General features: G+C 41.2%; 1 protein-coding gene across 1 annotated transcript in view; it reads right to left on the bottom strand.

Moving 5' to 3' along the window:
• TAPT1 (transmembrane anterior posterior transformation 1) overlaps positions 1 to 18355 on the bottom strand; it is a 121887-nt gene that overhangs the window by 87874 nt on the left and 15658 nt on the right. The window contains exon 2 of the mRNA XM_073609673.1: positions 6505 to 6635. Coding sequence (XP_073465774.1) covers positions 6505 to 6635 — 131 coding nt within the window. The remainder of the gene's footprint in view (positions 1 to 6504; positions 6636 to 18355) is intronic.

The raw sequence follows: 18355 nt of genomic DNA, 5'->3' as shown, positions 1-18355 counted from the left end.
AGCGGAATCACCGAGCGCACCGCAGGGGGCATATGGGCAGCGCAATCATGGGAGAACTTACATGGACGCCCTCCCGGCAAAGTAAGCCCATGCTGTATTCGTCTTTCAGCTATAACGCAGGCGGGAACTGGTTAACCACTTAAGGACTGCCCACCACATATATACTGCGGCAGGGCGGCTCTATTGCACGAAACAACGTACCTGGGGAGCCAATGCGTGGGTCCGGCGGCCTCGATGTCCACCAGCCACCCGTGATCGCTACTCAGAGATGCAGAAAGGGGATCTGCCTATGTAAGGGAATCTGCCTATGTAAACAAAGCAGATCCCCGTTCTGACAGGAAAGTAAAGTGAGATCTTCTGTTCATAGTAATCAGGAACAGCGATCTCTGTAATCGCAGTTAGCCCCCTCCCACCACAGTTAGAAGCACCTCCCTAGGACACACTTAACCCCTTGATCGCCCCCTAGTGTTAATATTTTTAGCTCTGGTCACTGTAATAAGGTCACTGGTCCCAAAAAAGTGTCAAAAGTGTACGATCTGTCTGCCACATTGGCACACATTCCCACCGAAAATTGCTGATCACCGCCATTACTAGTAAAAATATATATATATTATAATAATAATAATAATAATAATAATAAAAAAGGCATAAATCTATCCCCGTTTTGTAGACGCTATAACTTTTGCACAAACCAATCAATACATACTTATTGCGATTTTTTTCACCAAAAATATGTAGAATACATATCGGCCAAAACTGATGAATAAATTCGTTTTTTTACATTTTTTTTAATTGTATATTATAGCAAAAAGTAAAAAATTGTTTTGTTTTTTTTCAAAATTGTTGGCCTTTTTTTGTTCATAGCGCAAAAAAATAAAAACGCAGAGGTGATCAAATACTACCAAAAAAAAGCTCTATTTGTGGGAAAAAAAAGGACATCAATTTTATTTGGGTGCAACATCGCACGATCGTGCAATTGTCAGTTAAAGCGACGCAGTGTCGTATCGCAAAAAATGGCCTGGTCATTAAGGGGGTAAATCCTTCCGGGGCTGAAGTGGTCAATGACAGCCCAGACACAGAATGCCTTCCTATTAGCCCCAATAATCTTAAACTGATAATGAACATGGATTTTAGATTTAGATCATCTAATTTACATAAAACAAGTCTTCCAAGCTGCAGACAGAAACTTGTTAAAAGGTTCCATTTAAACACCTGGAGCAATTTCATTATTTCTCAGAGAAAATTGAGTACTGTCCGTGATACTTTTTTTATTTGCACTAACATACAATTTTTCAGGACAAGCTTTCGGGGTATGTCCCCTTCTTCAAGGTCCAAGCAGTACTGATTCACAAATTTTTAAGCAGAATGTTAAAGAAGAAAAAAAAAAAAAAAAAAAAAAAAAAAAGAGAAAACCAAACACATACAAATCAATGGTAATAAAGATAGCAGCAGAGTTAGTGAGATAAGACAGAGGGAGAGCAAGGGGGGAATGCAAGGGGGATGCTAGTCACAGAGCGGTCGTAAAACTTTAGCATAATGTGTAAGGAAACCAATATCTAAATTCAGGCCATTATTCTCGATTATTCTGAATTTAGATATTGGTTTCCTTACACATTATGCTAAAGTTTTACGACCGCTCTGTGACTAGCATCCCCCTTACATTCCCCCCTAGCTCTCCCTCTGTCTTATCTCACTAACTCTGCTGCTATCTTTATTACCATTGATTTGTATGTGTTTGGTTTTCTCTTTTTTTTTTTTTTTTTTTTTTTTTTTTCTTCTTTAACATTCTGCTTAAAAATTTGTGAATCAGTACTGCTTGGACCTTGAAGAAGGGGACATACCCCGAAAGCTTGTCCTGAAAAATTGTATGTTAGTGCAAATAAAAAAAGTATCACGGACAGTACTCAATTTTCTCTGTCACAATTGCACTAATAGGGCTACAATCAAATCAAGTATTATTTCTCACATACATATAAAAATCTGCATATTTTTGCGATAAAATGACTTAAACCCTTAAAGTGGATGTAAACCCAATGTCCTCCTTTCTAAACTACTGCCATAGGGGTTATCTATAAGGATTTACATGCCTCCTGCATGTATCTTTACCTGTCAAATGTCTCCACTCTGTCTGTTATGAGACCCGAAAAACTGCAGATTCTGTGGGTGGGTCTGTTGTCTGGAGCTCGGTGGGTGGAGTCGTGATGTCAGTAGACTCCCCGCCCACCTCTACACTCCCCTTGTCAATATGCATTTTCTCCTGTGTATTTCTTACACTGAACTTCTGCTATGATCTCTAACATCCAGTGAAAAGACAGGAAAGTAACCACATGACTTCAGCATGCCAAATCATGGTGAGGTGTGGAACAGCCAATCCTTGCAGAGCTGCTGAAGAAAGGAGTGGGGGTGGGAATTAAAAAATAATGCATGTCTTAGACTAATGCACAATATGTAAAGCACCTGTCACTCACAGCAAGGGGGAGGATTTGACAAAGTTTTTCTCAGTTTTTCAAGATTTTTCTCACTGAACAATAAAAGAGGATTGCTCAGAGATGGATTAACTCTGTGTGGCAAGACTGGGCTCAAATGACAGCAAATCTTATACTCTACACAGTATGATATAAAAAAATAAAAAAAAATAAAATATTTGGGGGGTTTACATCTACTTTAAACAATAATGGTTTTCTGAAAGCAACATCCCTGGAGAATAAAACGGTGGGTGTTCCAATTATTTATGTCACCCAATATTTGCGCAGCGATTTATTAAACACGAATTTGCAGTTTAAACACTTCAGCCCTGATCAGGACTCTGTTTATGCCCAAGCCATTATTTGCTATTTAGCACTGCGCAGATTTAAATGGTAATAGCGGGGTCATGCAACGTTGTACCTAAACTAAATTTATATTTTCTTTTTTCCACACAAATAGAGGTTTCTTTAAATGGTATTTGATCACCAATACGTTTTTTTTTTTTTTTTTGCGTTCTAAAACAAAAAAACAAAAATATGTTTTGCTTTTTGCTATAAAACATATCCAATAAAAAAAGCAGATGTCTTTATAAATTTGGACCAAAATGTAAAAAAAAAAAAAAGAAATCCCAACAAGCGTAAATTGTTTGCATGAAAGTCAGTGTGTCTACAACAACTATTGTATATATACTGGAATTTATTTATTTTTTATACTACTAATAGAGTTGATCAGTGACTGCAAAAGTGCAGTGGGCAATCTGACACAGATGCTGAGGGGTGGGACTAAAACTGCTGACATCACCAATAACACTAACACAGTTATAGTGATAATACTATACACGGTCACTGTACTAATGACACTGGATGGGAAGGAGTTAAATGTGTATCTAACAATGTGTAATGTATGCCGCTTTTACCAACATCTCTTTGTTTCCTATTCCTACCTTGCGGGGATAAAAATCAGATTGTTTTTTCTGTACAGAGCTCTGTGTTGATTGTCAACACAGGGCTCTAGGCTGTGATTGGACACAGCTGATCACCAGGTCCCGGCCATGAATCATTGGCTGGGATTTGCTGACAGACTCCGCGCTCTAAACCCAGAAGCAGGCAGCAACCTACCAGTACATCGCTCTGCCTGCACGGGCCACCTGTCCACCGTACATTGCTATTGGGGCTAATAGAAAGTACATTAGGGCACTTTCACACTGAGGCGTGGGGACGTCAGCGTTTTGGAGGCACTTTTCGGCTGCTAGTGGACGCTTTTAACCCTCTGCTAGCGGCCGAATAAAAGGTTCAGAGCGCCCGCAAAGCAGCACCGACCGGGCTGCTCATTGATTTCAATGAGCAGGGGCGCTTTAGGAGCGCTGTATACACCACTCCTAAAGCACCTCAAAAGATGTGGCTTGCAGGACTTTTTTTTAACGTCCCGTAAGTGTACCGCTCCAGTGTGAAAGCACTCGGCCTTTCACACTGGAGTGACAGGAGAGGCGCTTTGCAGGCGCTATTTTTAGCGCTATAGAACCTCAGTGTTAAAGTAGCCTTATTGTAAAATAATGAGACAAATGTCATGCCTAGTAAATAGATACCCAACATGTCACACTTTCAAATTGCGCACATCCGTGGAATGGTGACAAACAAATTATTCATAGGAAACGCTTTAAAAGCCTTTACAGGTTACCAGTTTAGAGAGTTACATGGAAAGTCTGGTGCTAGAATTATTGCTCTCACTTTGTGGTTTGCAGCGTACCTTACATGTGTGGAGCCATTACCATTTACATATCTGTGTGGGACCTATAGAACGCATTCTCATTTGCGTGTGCGCACAGAGGTTTTTATTTAAATGTATTTTTTACACTTTTTTTGCTTGAAATGTTCCTTGTGATGGCATGGGTCATGACATGACAAGCTCAGACCCAGCGTGTGCGGTAATGTCACATCAAAGGCCCCGTCAGACTATTTTGAAAAAAGATCTCCTGTGCCGCTGTGAGAGCTAGATATATATCTATATCTATATCCACACATTTTGCTGATTCAATATCAGCCATTATTTCCGGCGAGTGATCTAGTGACCGCGGTGGTGGTTTTCAAACACTGAAGGTGGAGCATGCTAGGAGTGTTTTATTTCTTTGGAGATGGGATTGCTTCATATTTCTTCAATTTGGAAGTGGAGATTAAATTATTGCACGGGACACTTTCGATTATGAAATTTAATATGAACTGATTCACACTTTAAGGAGCACAAGACTACTTATTATAAATTGATTTTATTTTTATATAATTTGCACAACTGTTATTAACTATGAGCACAAGTCACTTTTCCAAAAGTTATTATATATTGATATTTATTTTCCATGGAATATAAGTAACACCAGATGTTTTTTGTATGAGTTTTACTGATAGATGAGCAAATTTTTTCTCGATATTTTGATATTTATTTGGTAATAGTGTGGTTTACTCACATTTTTTTATGATTACATATGCGTTACCGCACACGTTACAACACACTGATTACTGTGAATCCAGCTGAAGTAGCTCAGAAGCTCAGTAGAAACATCAACTTTGACTGTGATATATTAATTTTGAAGTCATATATTTATTATTATTATTTAAGGTACTTAGCGCTGTCAATTTGCGCAGCATTTTACATAAACATTGTACATTCACTTCGGGCCCTACTCTCAAGGAGCTCACAAGGTCCCTAAACTCACATTCATATACTAGGGCCAATTTAGACAGAAGCCAATTAACCTACCAGCATGTCTTTGGAGTGTGGGAGGAAACCGGAGTATCCGGAGGAAACCCACGCAGGCACAGGGAGAACATGCAAACTCCAGGCAGGTAGTGTCGTGGTTGGGATTTGAACCAGCGACCCTTTTTACTGCTAGGCAAAAGTGCTACTCACTACACCACTGTGCCGCCCATATATACACAGAGATCCAACATGCGATTGATTCAACTGTGCAGTTAGCCTCTGAAGAGAACATGTTATGCCCCATACACACGAGCGGATTTTCCATCGGAAAAAACTTGGATGGTTTTTCCGACGCAATTCCACTCAAGCTTGCCTTGCGTACACACGGTCAAACACAAAAGCTCTCTGAACGTTCGACCGTCAAGAACGCGGTGACGTACAACACTACGACGAGCCATGAACACGAAGTTCAATGCTTCCGAGCACGTGTCGAATTGTTTCCGAGCATGCGTAGGAATTTTGCGTGTTGGAATTTGTACAGACAATCACATTTTCGGATAGGACCTTTTCCCGACTGAAAAATAGAGAACATGCTCCTAATCTTTTGTTGGCTGGAATTCCGCCAGCAAAACACCGTCGCATTTTCCGACAAGAATCTCTCATCAGAGTTTTGCTGGCGGAATTTCCGATCGTGTGTACGCGCCATTAGGCTAGGAATAGTTGTGCGGTCACTGCAGACTATTTTTAAACATGCAGGTTCCAAGGCTGTACTCTAGACCCCGGATTCCCTACAGCTACTGAGTCAATGACCAGAAATGAGCATGCAGCCAGCAAAATCTCACCCTTGTAAGCAATGGCTGCCACAATATTCTCACAGGTTCCTTTAAAATGAACAAGTATTTTGTTGCACTATAAATGGTTTAGAACATGGTTGCTATTAAATCTTGTGTCACGTTTTTCTTCAACAAGAACTTTATTTGGGTTCAAGTTTTAGAAGGACACTGTCTCACTGAGAATATAAAGAGTTTTTCAGGAAACAAGGTATGTGCCAGGTAAGAGAAACATAAAAAGGGCAATACATGGTTTTGCAGTTTTAGAAGAGGATGCCGAGCTGGTGTCTGGTCATGTATGCAGCGTGACCATAAAGCCCATTTTTCATTTGAAGCAATGAGAGGCCTTCCGTATGTAATCTTTTCCTTCCTGGGAAACAGAAAGCCTTGGGGGTCCACCAATTATCAGCATGACCAGGACTAATATTAGCATAAATAAGAGCACAAGACACAGTAGCATGAAATAAATAGTACAAAGCAGCAACAGTGGAAGGGACAGAATCCAGTCACTACTGACCTTCTCAAGCTCTCTGGGTATTCTCAGGCAGGTGTACACCCGCTCTCTTCTTTCCTTGTACTTTGCTTCATTATGTTCCAGGAAATAACCCCGTGTGAGTTCAGCGCTGATAAACCTGAATAGGGAAAGATCTGAAAGAAAAACAACGGAAAAAAAAAAGTTAAGGAATAAATAAAACCCACAATTCACTAGCCTGATAGCCTTGTATTAAAAAAAAAAAAAAAAAAAAAAAGGGGCCTATAGCCAGCCATAGATTTTGCAAGAAAGAAAGATGATTCCCCCATCTACACAGTCTCAGTGTTGACGAGAGAATCTCTCCCAGCAGATAGAGGGGGCTTGTAAGGAGCCATTCCGGCCAGGAGAACAAAGTGATTATTGCTAGTGACTATAGACGCCAGCAATTCATCACATGAAAAATCCACCATGCTGGTTGTACCCAACTTAATCGTTCGATCAACTTAAGTACAATCAGCCTGCCCATACCTGGTTTGAATGCCAAACCGGCCGAGATTCAAACTACGTCTATGGCTGGCTAAAGAAAGAAGCAGTGGATAATACCTCCACTTCTACCGTTTTCAAAAATCGTACTGGATTTTCTACCCCTAGACCTCAAAAACAAAATAAACAAATAATAATGTGATGTTTTTAGTTAAAGTGGACCTTTCTGGCAAAATTTCACTCTCCAGCATTGAAAGCTTATCCCCTGGCACAATCCAAATAAATTAAACTTTTTTTAATTTTTGTTGGTTCTTCAACCTTTGTTTTCTGTAATTCTCAGTTCAGCACGCTCCTTGCCTCCCCTCCACCAGGCAGCACTGCAGGAGTATACATCTAGTACGCATCAACATGGGGTTTGCAAGAAGAACCTGAAAGACAGCCAGCTTGCAACGACGTAGGAGAGGAAGGTGGCGTTACTGGATTGTAAAGAAAAAAAAAAAAACAGCCAGCGCTATATGTAGAACAATATTGTAGCTGCTAGTAAAATATGTGTAATACATGAACACCCAATTCATACAAGATAAAGATTGCACCGCTTAAATGAAAAATATAATTAATCAAAGTGCAAAGTTAAATTAAAGTCCCAAGTGAAATGAATATATAAGTTCATAGAAGAAAGTGCACAAAAACATCAGTGCAATAAATGTTTCTCTTCAATAGCACCAAACAGCATTACCAATGAATAAACTCCTCGTCAATAACACCAAAAGTGCTTCCAGTGATAACAAGGCTGTTGTGCAAATCTCCTCCACCCAGTGAGTAAATCAAACACTCACCAGACAGTTTGGCTGCCAAGTTATAAGAAGCATGCACGCTTCCATCTCTTATGGCAAATGGTCAGCACTCCCTGGAATGCCAGATCCATGCACATATCACTGGCTCCAAGACTACTGGATTGGTGTGCAGCAGCAGAGTGGCGGATCACAAGATCACTAGATTTGCTGGGTGTGCGAGTAGGTTTATTGAGTATAATAGAGTAAATGGGGATATAAAAAAATAAATACATGGAGGGGAATGAAATTCCCATTTAACAGTACATATTTCCGAACCCTCCAAGACACGGTGGTATACCAGAGTTCGTGAGATCCAGTAAATGGAGAATATGCACAGAGCAGATTATAGACTATTTTGGCCTAAAAACCTACATAAAGACAAGATGCACGAGACATAAGATATAGTACTAAATGATGATGGCAGTCACTCAGTATTTCCAACATAACAAAGCCTTTGAAATCATAGAGTAAACTTCTGAACGGTAACTTTGCCCATATGAAAAACGACAGGCAGCAATTATATTTTGCATATATTTTAGGGGTGCACCAAATGGAAATTTTGGTACTGAAAATAAAGGATGCACTAGGCAGAAAACCGATACCGAAAATGACAGGTTTTTAAAAAATATTTATATTTTCATATACAAATATTAAAAACAATCGGCACACACAGAATTCAATTATAAGATGCAAGCTGTACACTATAGGTTAATCACAACACCTAAGATAAATATACGTAAAAAATTAAATTAGTGCAGCGCAATATATAAGTCCATAAGCATGTATGGGAAAAAACAATGCAATGAGTCTTCAACAATGGAAAGCAGGGACACCTCGTGAAGAGAAACACAATTCAGATCCACTGAATATTCTGGGTGACTAATCCTCCACCAACAAATCCAAACTCTTACCAGATACGGTGGACCATACAATTGTATTATATTTGACTTTTTAATTAATAGCATCGATTTAAATTATTACTTATTGTTGGCCGTTACTGGCACCTTTAGTGCAAGAAAAGCTCAGGAAAAATGCAGTCTGCAGTCTCTATCCATCTCTTGTATCATGTCCTCAGTCTCTAACCATCTGATACAGGAGGTCAGAGATTAATGCAGCCTCACCTGTGCCCACCAGATGCAGCCCACATGCGCCCGCCAGATGCAGCCTAACAGTGGCCAGATCAGAGCAGCGATCTCCGTGCGTCACGGAGCTGTATTTGAATTGCATGGGCCGCAGTAACAATGTCCCGCCTCCTGTGATCACGTCACGCTGATTCAATGTCCTACTATTGGATCAGTATGCCGTCTGTCACAGGAGGCAGGACATTGTTACTGCGGCCCATGCAATTCAAATACAGCTCCGTGACACATGGAGACCGCCGCTCTGTGGGAGGGAGGAGAGGAGGATGGAGGACTGGGGCGACAGGATGACACCTCTGCAATAGGCGGCACCAGGGACAGGGCCCCGCCTAGGCCACGCCCCATTTTCGGCAATATTTTCCTTATTTGGACACCCTGGTTTTCTTTAATGATGCCATGAACCAAGAAGTGAAAAAAAACATAGTTACTCTTACCCCAGACTAGGGCTGGGAGATTTTCTTAAAAAAAAGAAAAAAAAAAAAATCTTCGATTCTCTTAAAAAAAAACTCGATTCACGATTTGAATCGAGTTTTTTTTTTTTTTATTGGAAACCGCGCCGGTCCCGAGGCGCTGCGGGCATGAGCTTTTAGGCGAGGCCGCGGCTTCGGCCTAGTCCGCGGCGTCCGGCCTAGCGGACTAGGCCGAAGCCGCGGCCTCACCTAAAAACTCCTTGCCCGCAGCTCTTCAGGCCCGGCGCGGTGTCCGCGCCGGTCCGGAGGCGCTGCGGGCATGAGTTTTTAGGCGAGTCCGCGGCGTCCAAATTTTGAATCGATTTGACCTCTCAACTCGATTCAAGATTTAAATCGATTTTTTTCCCAGCCCTACCCCAGACTCTCTCAGCCTTTTTAACACAGAGGAATCGGTAAAATAACTTTCTGGTCTCAAGGAAGCCCTGCTAAAAATGAGTAGATCTACAATTCATGATACATTAGTGCAGGGGTAGGCAACCTCGGCCCTCCAGCTCTGGTGAAACTACAAATCCCATCATGCCTCTGCCTCTAGGAGTCATGCCTGTGATTGTTAGGGTCTTGCAATGTCTCATGGGACTTGTAGTTTCAAAACAGCTGGAGGGCCGAGGTTGCCTACCCCTGCATTAGTGTGATGGTCAGTGGGAAGAATGCTCCTTAGACTTGTGGTCATTGGGAAAAATGATCCCCTTAGCCAAGTTTCACACTGGAAGTGGAAATGAAATGGTGCAAATTCATTCCCGCATGTCAGTCTCGACTTCGGGGCGATTTCAGAGACATAGTAGGTTTCTGCATAGATGTCTACTGAAATCGTACCCTGAAGTCACCAAAAGTAGTGGAGAAACTACTTTTGGGAACCGGTGCGGCAACGCAAATGCGGTGTTGCACCAATTCGGACAGTGCCGTTGCCAGCATTGGCATGCAAAGATGCTGCAATGTGAACCAGGGCTCACAGATTGCTAAAAAGGTCAATGGTGTCAGTGGAAACCTTATCTGAGAGGCTGAAATTGCTCAAGGATCCCCTAGCAACCTCTCGAGGAACCCTGGATGACAATCTCTGCTCTACCCCATAATTTCCCAGAAGTAATGCACTAGAGATGGAACTGAGGGAGGAGACGACCCTGTTCTTATTTCCATTTATCCTTTTCTCTCACTTCATTCCTCGTTGCTCCCCTTTTCTCTGCCCCCTTTCTTAGCATATATTTTTCCACGCCTTCCTCAACCCCATACCCCCCATTGTCACACATTTGTTTCCTGCTCTTCTTAAATAAAGAATAAACAACATATTCTAAAAATTGTATTAACATTCTAGCGTTCTTACCACTGTACTGGTGCCAAGTCCATAAAATGGTATATATCTATCTAAATGTCCTCCTTGTCGGAACACCAGGACAAGTTGTAACATAATACAGTCATGTTCCTGGCAACCACTGCAAAGAGTTCAATGTCACCTCTTCAAACTCATTCACAGGCATCTCTCATTAGGCTGAGCAAAAGTTGAATTGCGCAGTAAAAATAAAATAAGGCTAGAAGCCAGAAAAAAAAAAAAAAAAAAAAGCATGAATCAAAAGCAAACCACACATTTCCCACATTGAGCAAATACCAGCTTCACGCTGCATTGAAATGATCTCATACCATAAAGGTTGTTGGGAAAATGTATACAGCCAGCTCCACTGAAAGGATTAAATTCCATGAAAGGTTTATTTAAAGCTACCTCTTCTATTGGGAAAGAGCAAAAACTAAACCATGGCTTTCATTTAAAGGGAGTTTCCAGTTTTGAACCCACTCTCCACTCTTCTAATATGTCTATGCACGTGTTTGGGTTACACTGTGCCAAAACATTTGGCAACGTCTTACCCAGAACATTAAATTATCCAGTCGATTTCTAACCAGGTTATGATTTGAAGCTCATGGCCGCTCCCTACATTAGGAAATACATACTGTCTACAGCAGTTCTGGTAAACTTTCTTGATATTGTGGGTCTTAAAGTGTTACTAAAATCAGTCTGTATATGTAGTAAAGCATGCTTGTTATACTCACTGCGGGACCTAAGGGGATAAAAAGGCTGTTTGAGACAGTCTTCTCTGATCCACCCTTTCTAACACTGTCCCAAATCCATCTCCTAATAGTACACTCAGCACATTCTCAGTTTGGTGTATATTGCTAGAGTGTTTTTTTTTTTTTTTTTTGGGAGGGTGCACGTGATCAGCACACGGCCAATCAGCACTGTCCAGACAGGAGGGTCATGGGTCATGCAGGACAGTCAGAGGAGAGTGAAAAAACTCCTCCTACAAGCTTTAACCAGTACTCAGCAAGACACAGATAGAAGCCACAAGACTGCTATATACTGCCGATGAGAAAAAGGTATTTAGCAGTTTACAGTGCCTTGCAAAAGTATTCATACCCCTTGAAATTTTCCACATTTTGTCATGTTACAACCAAAAACGTACATGTATTTTATTGTCATTTTACTTGATAGACCAACACAAAGTGGCACATACTTGTGAAGTGGAAGGAAAACGATAAATGGTTTTCAATATTTTTTACAAATAAATATGTGAAAAGTGTGGCGTGCATTTGTATTCACCCCCCCGAGTTGATACTTTGTAGAACCACCTTTCGCTGCAATTACAGCTGCAAGTCTTTTTGAATATGTCTCTACCAGCTTTGAACATGTAGAGAGTGACATTTTTGCCCATTCTTCTCTGCAAAATAGCTCAAGCTCTGTCAGATTAGATGGAGAGCGTCTGGGAAAAGCAATTTTCAAGTTTTGCCACAGATTCTCAATTGGATTTAGGTTGGACTTTGAGTGCAGTGCCATCGCGTGCTCGGCGCGAGCGCCGTGAGTGGGATCGTGGGTCCTGCAGGCTCGATGTCTACGGGGATACCCGCAATCGTCTCACGGAGAGGAAGAATGGGGAAATGCTGATGTAAACAAGCATTTCCCCGTTCTGCCTAGTGACACTGTCACTGATCACAGCTCCCTGTAATCGGGAACGGTGATCAGTGTCGTGTCACACACAGCCCCTCCCCCCCACAGTTAGAATCACTCCCTAGGACACACTTAACCCCTGCAGCACCACCTAGTGTTAACCCATTCACTGCCAGTCACACTTACACAGTAATCAATGCATTTTTAATCGCACTGATCGCTGTATAAATGTAAATGGTCCCAAAAATGTGTCAAAATTGTCTGATGTGTCCGCCATGTCACAGTCACGATAAAAATAGCTGATCGCCACCATTTAAAAAAAAAAGCCATAAAACTATCCCCTATTTTGTAAACCGCTATAACTTTTGCGCAAACCAATCAATAAACGCTTATTGTGGGTTTTTGTACCAAAAATATGTAGAAGAATACGTATCGGCCTGAACTGAGGGTAAAAAAAAAAATTTTATATATTTTTGGGGGATATTTATTATAGCAAAAAGTAAAAAAAATTTTTTTTTTTTTAAATTGTCGCTATTTTTTTGTTTATAGCGCAAAAAATGAAAACCGCAGAGGTGATCAAATACCACCAAAAGAAAGCTCTATTTGTGGGGGGAAAAAAAAAAAAAAAGGATGTCAATTTTGTTTTGGAGTCATGTCGCACGACCGTGCAATCGTGAGTTAAAGCGACGCAGTGCCGAATTGTAAAAAGTGCTCTGGTCTTTGGCCAGCCAAATGGTCCGGGCTGAAGTGGTTAAACCTCTGAGGACTTCACAGAACAGCTGTATTTATATTGAGATTAAATTACACACAGGCAATTGGTTCCACTAGATTTTAGTTAAGGATACCAGAGTAAAGGGGTCTGAATACAAATGCACGCCACACTTTTTAGAGATTTGTAAAAAATGTGGAAAAACATTTATCATTTTCCTTCCACTTCATAATTATGTGCTATTTTGTGTTGGTCTATCACATAAAATCCCAATAAAATTAATTTATGTTTTTGGTTGTAACATGACAAAATGTGGAAAATTTCAAGAATTACATTTTCAAGGCACTGTATATTTACTAAAATAATTGCATTTCCATGTTCTGTGTACTGTGGGAGACCAGTTATAGGGAATGCAGGGTCCTGGGTTTACTTTAAAGCGGAACTACAGGCAAAACTTTTTTCATTTTGGATAGAATAAAGAAGGGTTCTCACCTAACCCCTGTAAGGATTATTTTTGCCATATTGTCGCATTGGAGAGATTTACCTTCTCTTCCTGTCCCATAGCCAAATAGGATGTGCGAGAAAATCCTTGCAAAATTAAGGGAATCTCTTGGGGACCCTCAGGTTTCCAGAACTAGCGTCCACATGAAAAGATTTCCCCTCCATTATTTTCTTGGGACAACCCAAAATTTGGGATTTTCTTTTATTCCTCCCTTTTTCTTTTAATCTCCCTAATGGGGGCACAGACAGAAATAAAAATCTTATGGATGTTCTAATCCCTCTCCCCCAAAAAAGTTTTCAGTTATAATTTAAGTGCCGCCTCCAACATCAGCAAAAGGGGCCGCACATAGAATTCTCAGAGAGAGCAGCCACACAACAGGCTAACAGTATCTCACAAAAGTGAGTACACCCCTCACATTTTTGTAAATATTTTATTATATTTTTTCATGTGACAACACTGAAGAAATTACACTTTGCTACAATGTAAAGTAGTGAGTGTACAGCTTGTATAACAGTGTAAATTTGCTGTCCCCTCAAAATAACTCAACACACAGCCATTAATGTCTAAACCGCAGGCAACAAAAGTGAGTACACCCCTAAGTGAAAATGTCCAAATTGGGCCCTATTAGCCATTTTCCCTCTCTGGGGTCATGTGACTCGTTAGTGTTACGAGGTCTCAGGTGTGAATGGAGAGCAGGTGTGTTAAATTTGGTGTTATCGCTCGCACCTCATGGCAAAGAACTCTCCGAGGATCTGAAAAAAAGAATTGTTGCCCTACATAAAGATGGCCTAGGGTAGAAGAAAATTGTCAAGACCCTGAAACTGAGCTGCAGCACGGTGGCCAAGACCATACAGCGGTTTAACGGGATAGGCTCCACTCAAAACAGGCCTCGCCATGGTCGACTAAAGATGTTGAGTAATAAAGTGATCAGTTGCGCTTATATTAACCTCATCTGCCCATTAAAATAGTGAAAGAAGAAAAAAAAATACTAAAAACACACCTCCATATAATCTTAATCTACAAATTCTTTCAAAATTAATTTAAAATAAATAAATATATAGATGAATAAATTAATCAATCTAATCCCATCATTTTGCATATAATTAACTCATAAAATGCATTAGTGATAAAACTTGCATGTGCTTTTCAACATATCTACTATTCATATTAAATACATGGCATATGTCTGATTAAATATATTAAGCCGTGCTGCTTGAACTTCCAAAAATACAATAAATATAAATGTGCCAAAAATGTGCAAGAAATCTTTCTTTTCTCTGAAAAAACCTTCCTGTGAGCTATGGACAATACAACAGTATTATGTAACCAAACTCCTCAGTGTCAGATATAATGTGAATTTGAAACAAAATATATAAACTAAGTGAAAACAAAATGTGTTAATTTCCTTCTTTTCACTTCTTAAATCGCTCCTCCACTCAGATTGCGGGCATGTGAAAAAAGAAAATTAAAAATCCATTGTGCAGAGATCAACCACTGATTTAATTACCAACCGGAGCACAGCGGTGAGACGCTTCATTCACCGCTGCTATCTCACACACTGCAAATGAGATAGCAGCAGCGGTGAATGAAGCGTCTCACCGCTGTGCTCCGGTTTTCTGCAGTTGATCAATAAAAGTGATCCCTACTAGGTGGTTATGTGAGTGGAACAACCTTATCTGACAGATGGTATTTAAATCAGTGGTTGATCTCTGCACAATGGATTTTTAATTTTCTTTTTTCACATGCCCGCAATCTGAGTGGAGGAGCGATTTAAAGTGGGGTTCCACCCAAAAAACAAAAATACATGTAAAAATTCTAAAAAAAAACAAAAAAACATTTGGATATTTTTTTTTTTTTCACTTACCTCTAAATGCCTGTTGCTAGGTGGTCCCTCGTAGTCTGCCTGTTCCTTTTCCTGGGCTGGTGACATCACTTCCCCCCAGGCACAGGAAGGGCTCGGCTCTGCTCCCTCCCTCCTGTCAATCATCTGGGACCCAATACAGGTCCCAGGTGATTGAGCGGCCAATCACGGCACGCGGCGCCGCTCGCGCATGCGCAGTGGGTGCCAGGCTGTGAAGCCACAGCCCGGCGCCCACAGTTGAAATGCCGGCACCGACGAGCGGAGGGGGGGGATGAGTGGGGCTTCGATCCCCCGCATCGCTGGACCCAGGGACAGGTAAGTGTCCAATTAAAAGTCAGCAGCTGCAGTATTTGTAGCTGCTGACTTTTAATTTTTTTTTTTTTTTTTTTTTGACGGCCCCCCTGGGTGGAACTCCTCTTTAAGAAGAAGTGAAAAGAAGGAAAGTAACACATTTTGTTTTCACTTAGTTTATATATTTTGTTTCAAATTCACATTATATCTGACACTGAGGAGTTTGGTTACATAATACTGTTGTATTGTCCATAGCTCACAGGAAGGTTTTTTCAGAGAAAAGAAAGATTTCTTGCACATTTTTGGCACATTTATATTTATTGTATTTTTGGAAGTTCAAGCAGCACGGCTTAATATATTTAATCAGACATATGCCATGTATTTAATATGAATAGTAGATATGTTGAAAAGCACATGCAAAAGCACATGCACATTTGAGCAAGTTTTATCACTAATGCATTTTATGAGTTAATTATATGCATAATGATGGGATTAGATTGATTCATTTATTCATCTATATATTTATTTTAAATTAATTTTGAAAGAATTTGTAGATTAAGATTATTTGGAGGTGTTTTTTTAGTATTTTTTTTTCTTCTTTCACTATTTTAATGGGCAGATGAGGTTAATATAAGCGCAACTGATCACTTTATTACTATTTATTGATTTATTACTCACTTAGTTGCAGCTATATTATTTGATCATCTTATCTTAACCATTTGGTTTCCATATCAGTATTTTAGTAGTAACTTTTAACCACGTCAGCGCTTGAGCCTTTGTATATACCTAAAGATGTTGAGTGCACATGCTCAGCATCATATCCAGAGGTTGTCTTTGGGAAATTGGCGTAGGAGTGCTGCCAGCATTGCTGCAGAGGTTGAAGGGGTGTGGGGGTCAGCCTGACAGTCCTCAGACCATATGATGCACACTGCATCAAATTGGTCTGAATGACTGTCATCCCAGAAAGAAGCCTCTTCTAAAGATGATGCACAAGAAAGCCCGCAAACAGTTTGCTGAAGACAAGTAGACTAAGGACATGGATTACTGGAACTATGTCCTTTCGTCTGATGAGACCAAGATAAATGTATTTGGTTCAGATGGTGTCAAGCGTGTGTGGCGGCAACTAGGTGAGGAGTACAAAGACAAGTGTGTCTTGCCTACAGTCAAGCATGGTGGTGGGAGTGTCAAGGTCTGGGGTTGCATGAGTGCTGCCGGCACTGGGGAGCTACAGTTCATTGAGGGAACCATGAATGCCAACACTGTGACATACTGAAGCAGAGCATGATCCCCCTCCCTTCGGAGACTGGGCCGCAGGGCAGTATTCCAACATGATAACATCCCCAAACACACCTCCAAGACAAACACTGCCTTGCTAAAGAAGCTGATGGTAAAGGTGATGGACTGGCCAAGCATGTCTCCAGATCTAAACCCTATTGAGCATCTGTGGAGCATCCTCAAATGGAAGGTGGAGGAGTGCAAGGTCTCCAACATCCACCAGCTCTGTGATGTCATCATGGAGGAGTGGAAGAGGACTCCAGTGGGAACCTGTGAAGCTCTGGTGAACTCCATGCCCCAGAGGGTTAAGGCAGTGCTGGAAAATAATGGTGGCCACACAAAATATTGACACTTTGGAAACAATTTGGACATTTTCACTTAGGGGTGTACTCACTTTTGTTGCCAGACATTAATTGCTGTGTGTTGAGTTATTTTGAGTAGACAGCACTACTTTATATTGCAGCAAAGTGTCATTTCTTCAGTGTTGTCACATGAAAAGATATAAAAGATTTACAAAAATGAAAGGGGTGTACTCACTTTTGTGATATACTGTATATAGAGTTAATGACTGTGGGCAGGATACAAGAGATGGTCAGAGACTGTGGGCAGGATACAAGAGATGGTCAGAGACTGGTGGCAGGATACAAGAGATGGTCAGAGACTGGTGGCAGGATACAAGAGATGGTCAGAGACTGGTGGCAGGATACAAGAGATGGTCAGAGACTGTGGGCAGGATACAAGAGATGGTCAGAGACTGGTGGCAGGATACAAGAGATGGTCAGAGACTGGTGGCAGGATACAAGAGATGGTCAGAGACTGGTGGCAGGATACAAGAGATGGTCAGAGACTGGTGGCAGGATACAAGAGATGGTCAGAGACTGTGGGCAGGATACAAGAGATGGTCAGAGACTGGTGGCAGGATACAAGAGATGGTCAGAGACTGTGGGCAGGATACAAGAGATGGTCAGAGACTGGTGGCAGGATACAAGAGATGGTCAGAGACTGTGGGCAGGATACAAGAGATGGTCAGAGACTGGTGGCAGGATACAAGAGATGGTCAGAGACTGTGGGCAGGATACAAGAGATGGTCAGAGACTGGTGGCAGGATACAAGAGATGGTCAGAGACTGGTGGCAGGATACAAGAGATGGTCAGAGACTGGGCAGGATACAAGAGATGGTTTCAACAGGGACAGATTGGTGTCTGCAACCCCCCCCCAAGGGCTGCATGTGGTTCCCAGGCTGCAGGTTGGGCACCAGGGGTCTACAAAAGCGATTTTGTAGTCACAAACCATCATAGTAGTATGTGTATGGATGATGGGTACAATTCGTATTGGCTGTAATAGAGCTCAAAGTACACGCAGTGTAACAGCCTCATACATAGAATTTGCAGCTGCACCAGCAAA

This window comes from Aquarana catesbeiana, linkage group LG01 (assembly GCF_042186555.1).
Source record: "Aquarana catesbeiana isolate 2022-GZ linkage group LG01, ASM4218655v1, whole genome shotgun sequence".
Classification (NCBI taxonomy): domain Eukaryota; kingdom Metazoa; phylum Chordata; class Amphibia; order Anura; family Ranidae; genus Aquarana; species Aquarana catesbeiana.
This window is presented reverse-complemented; position numbering and strand designations above follow the sequence as displayed.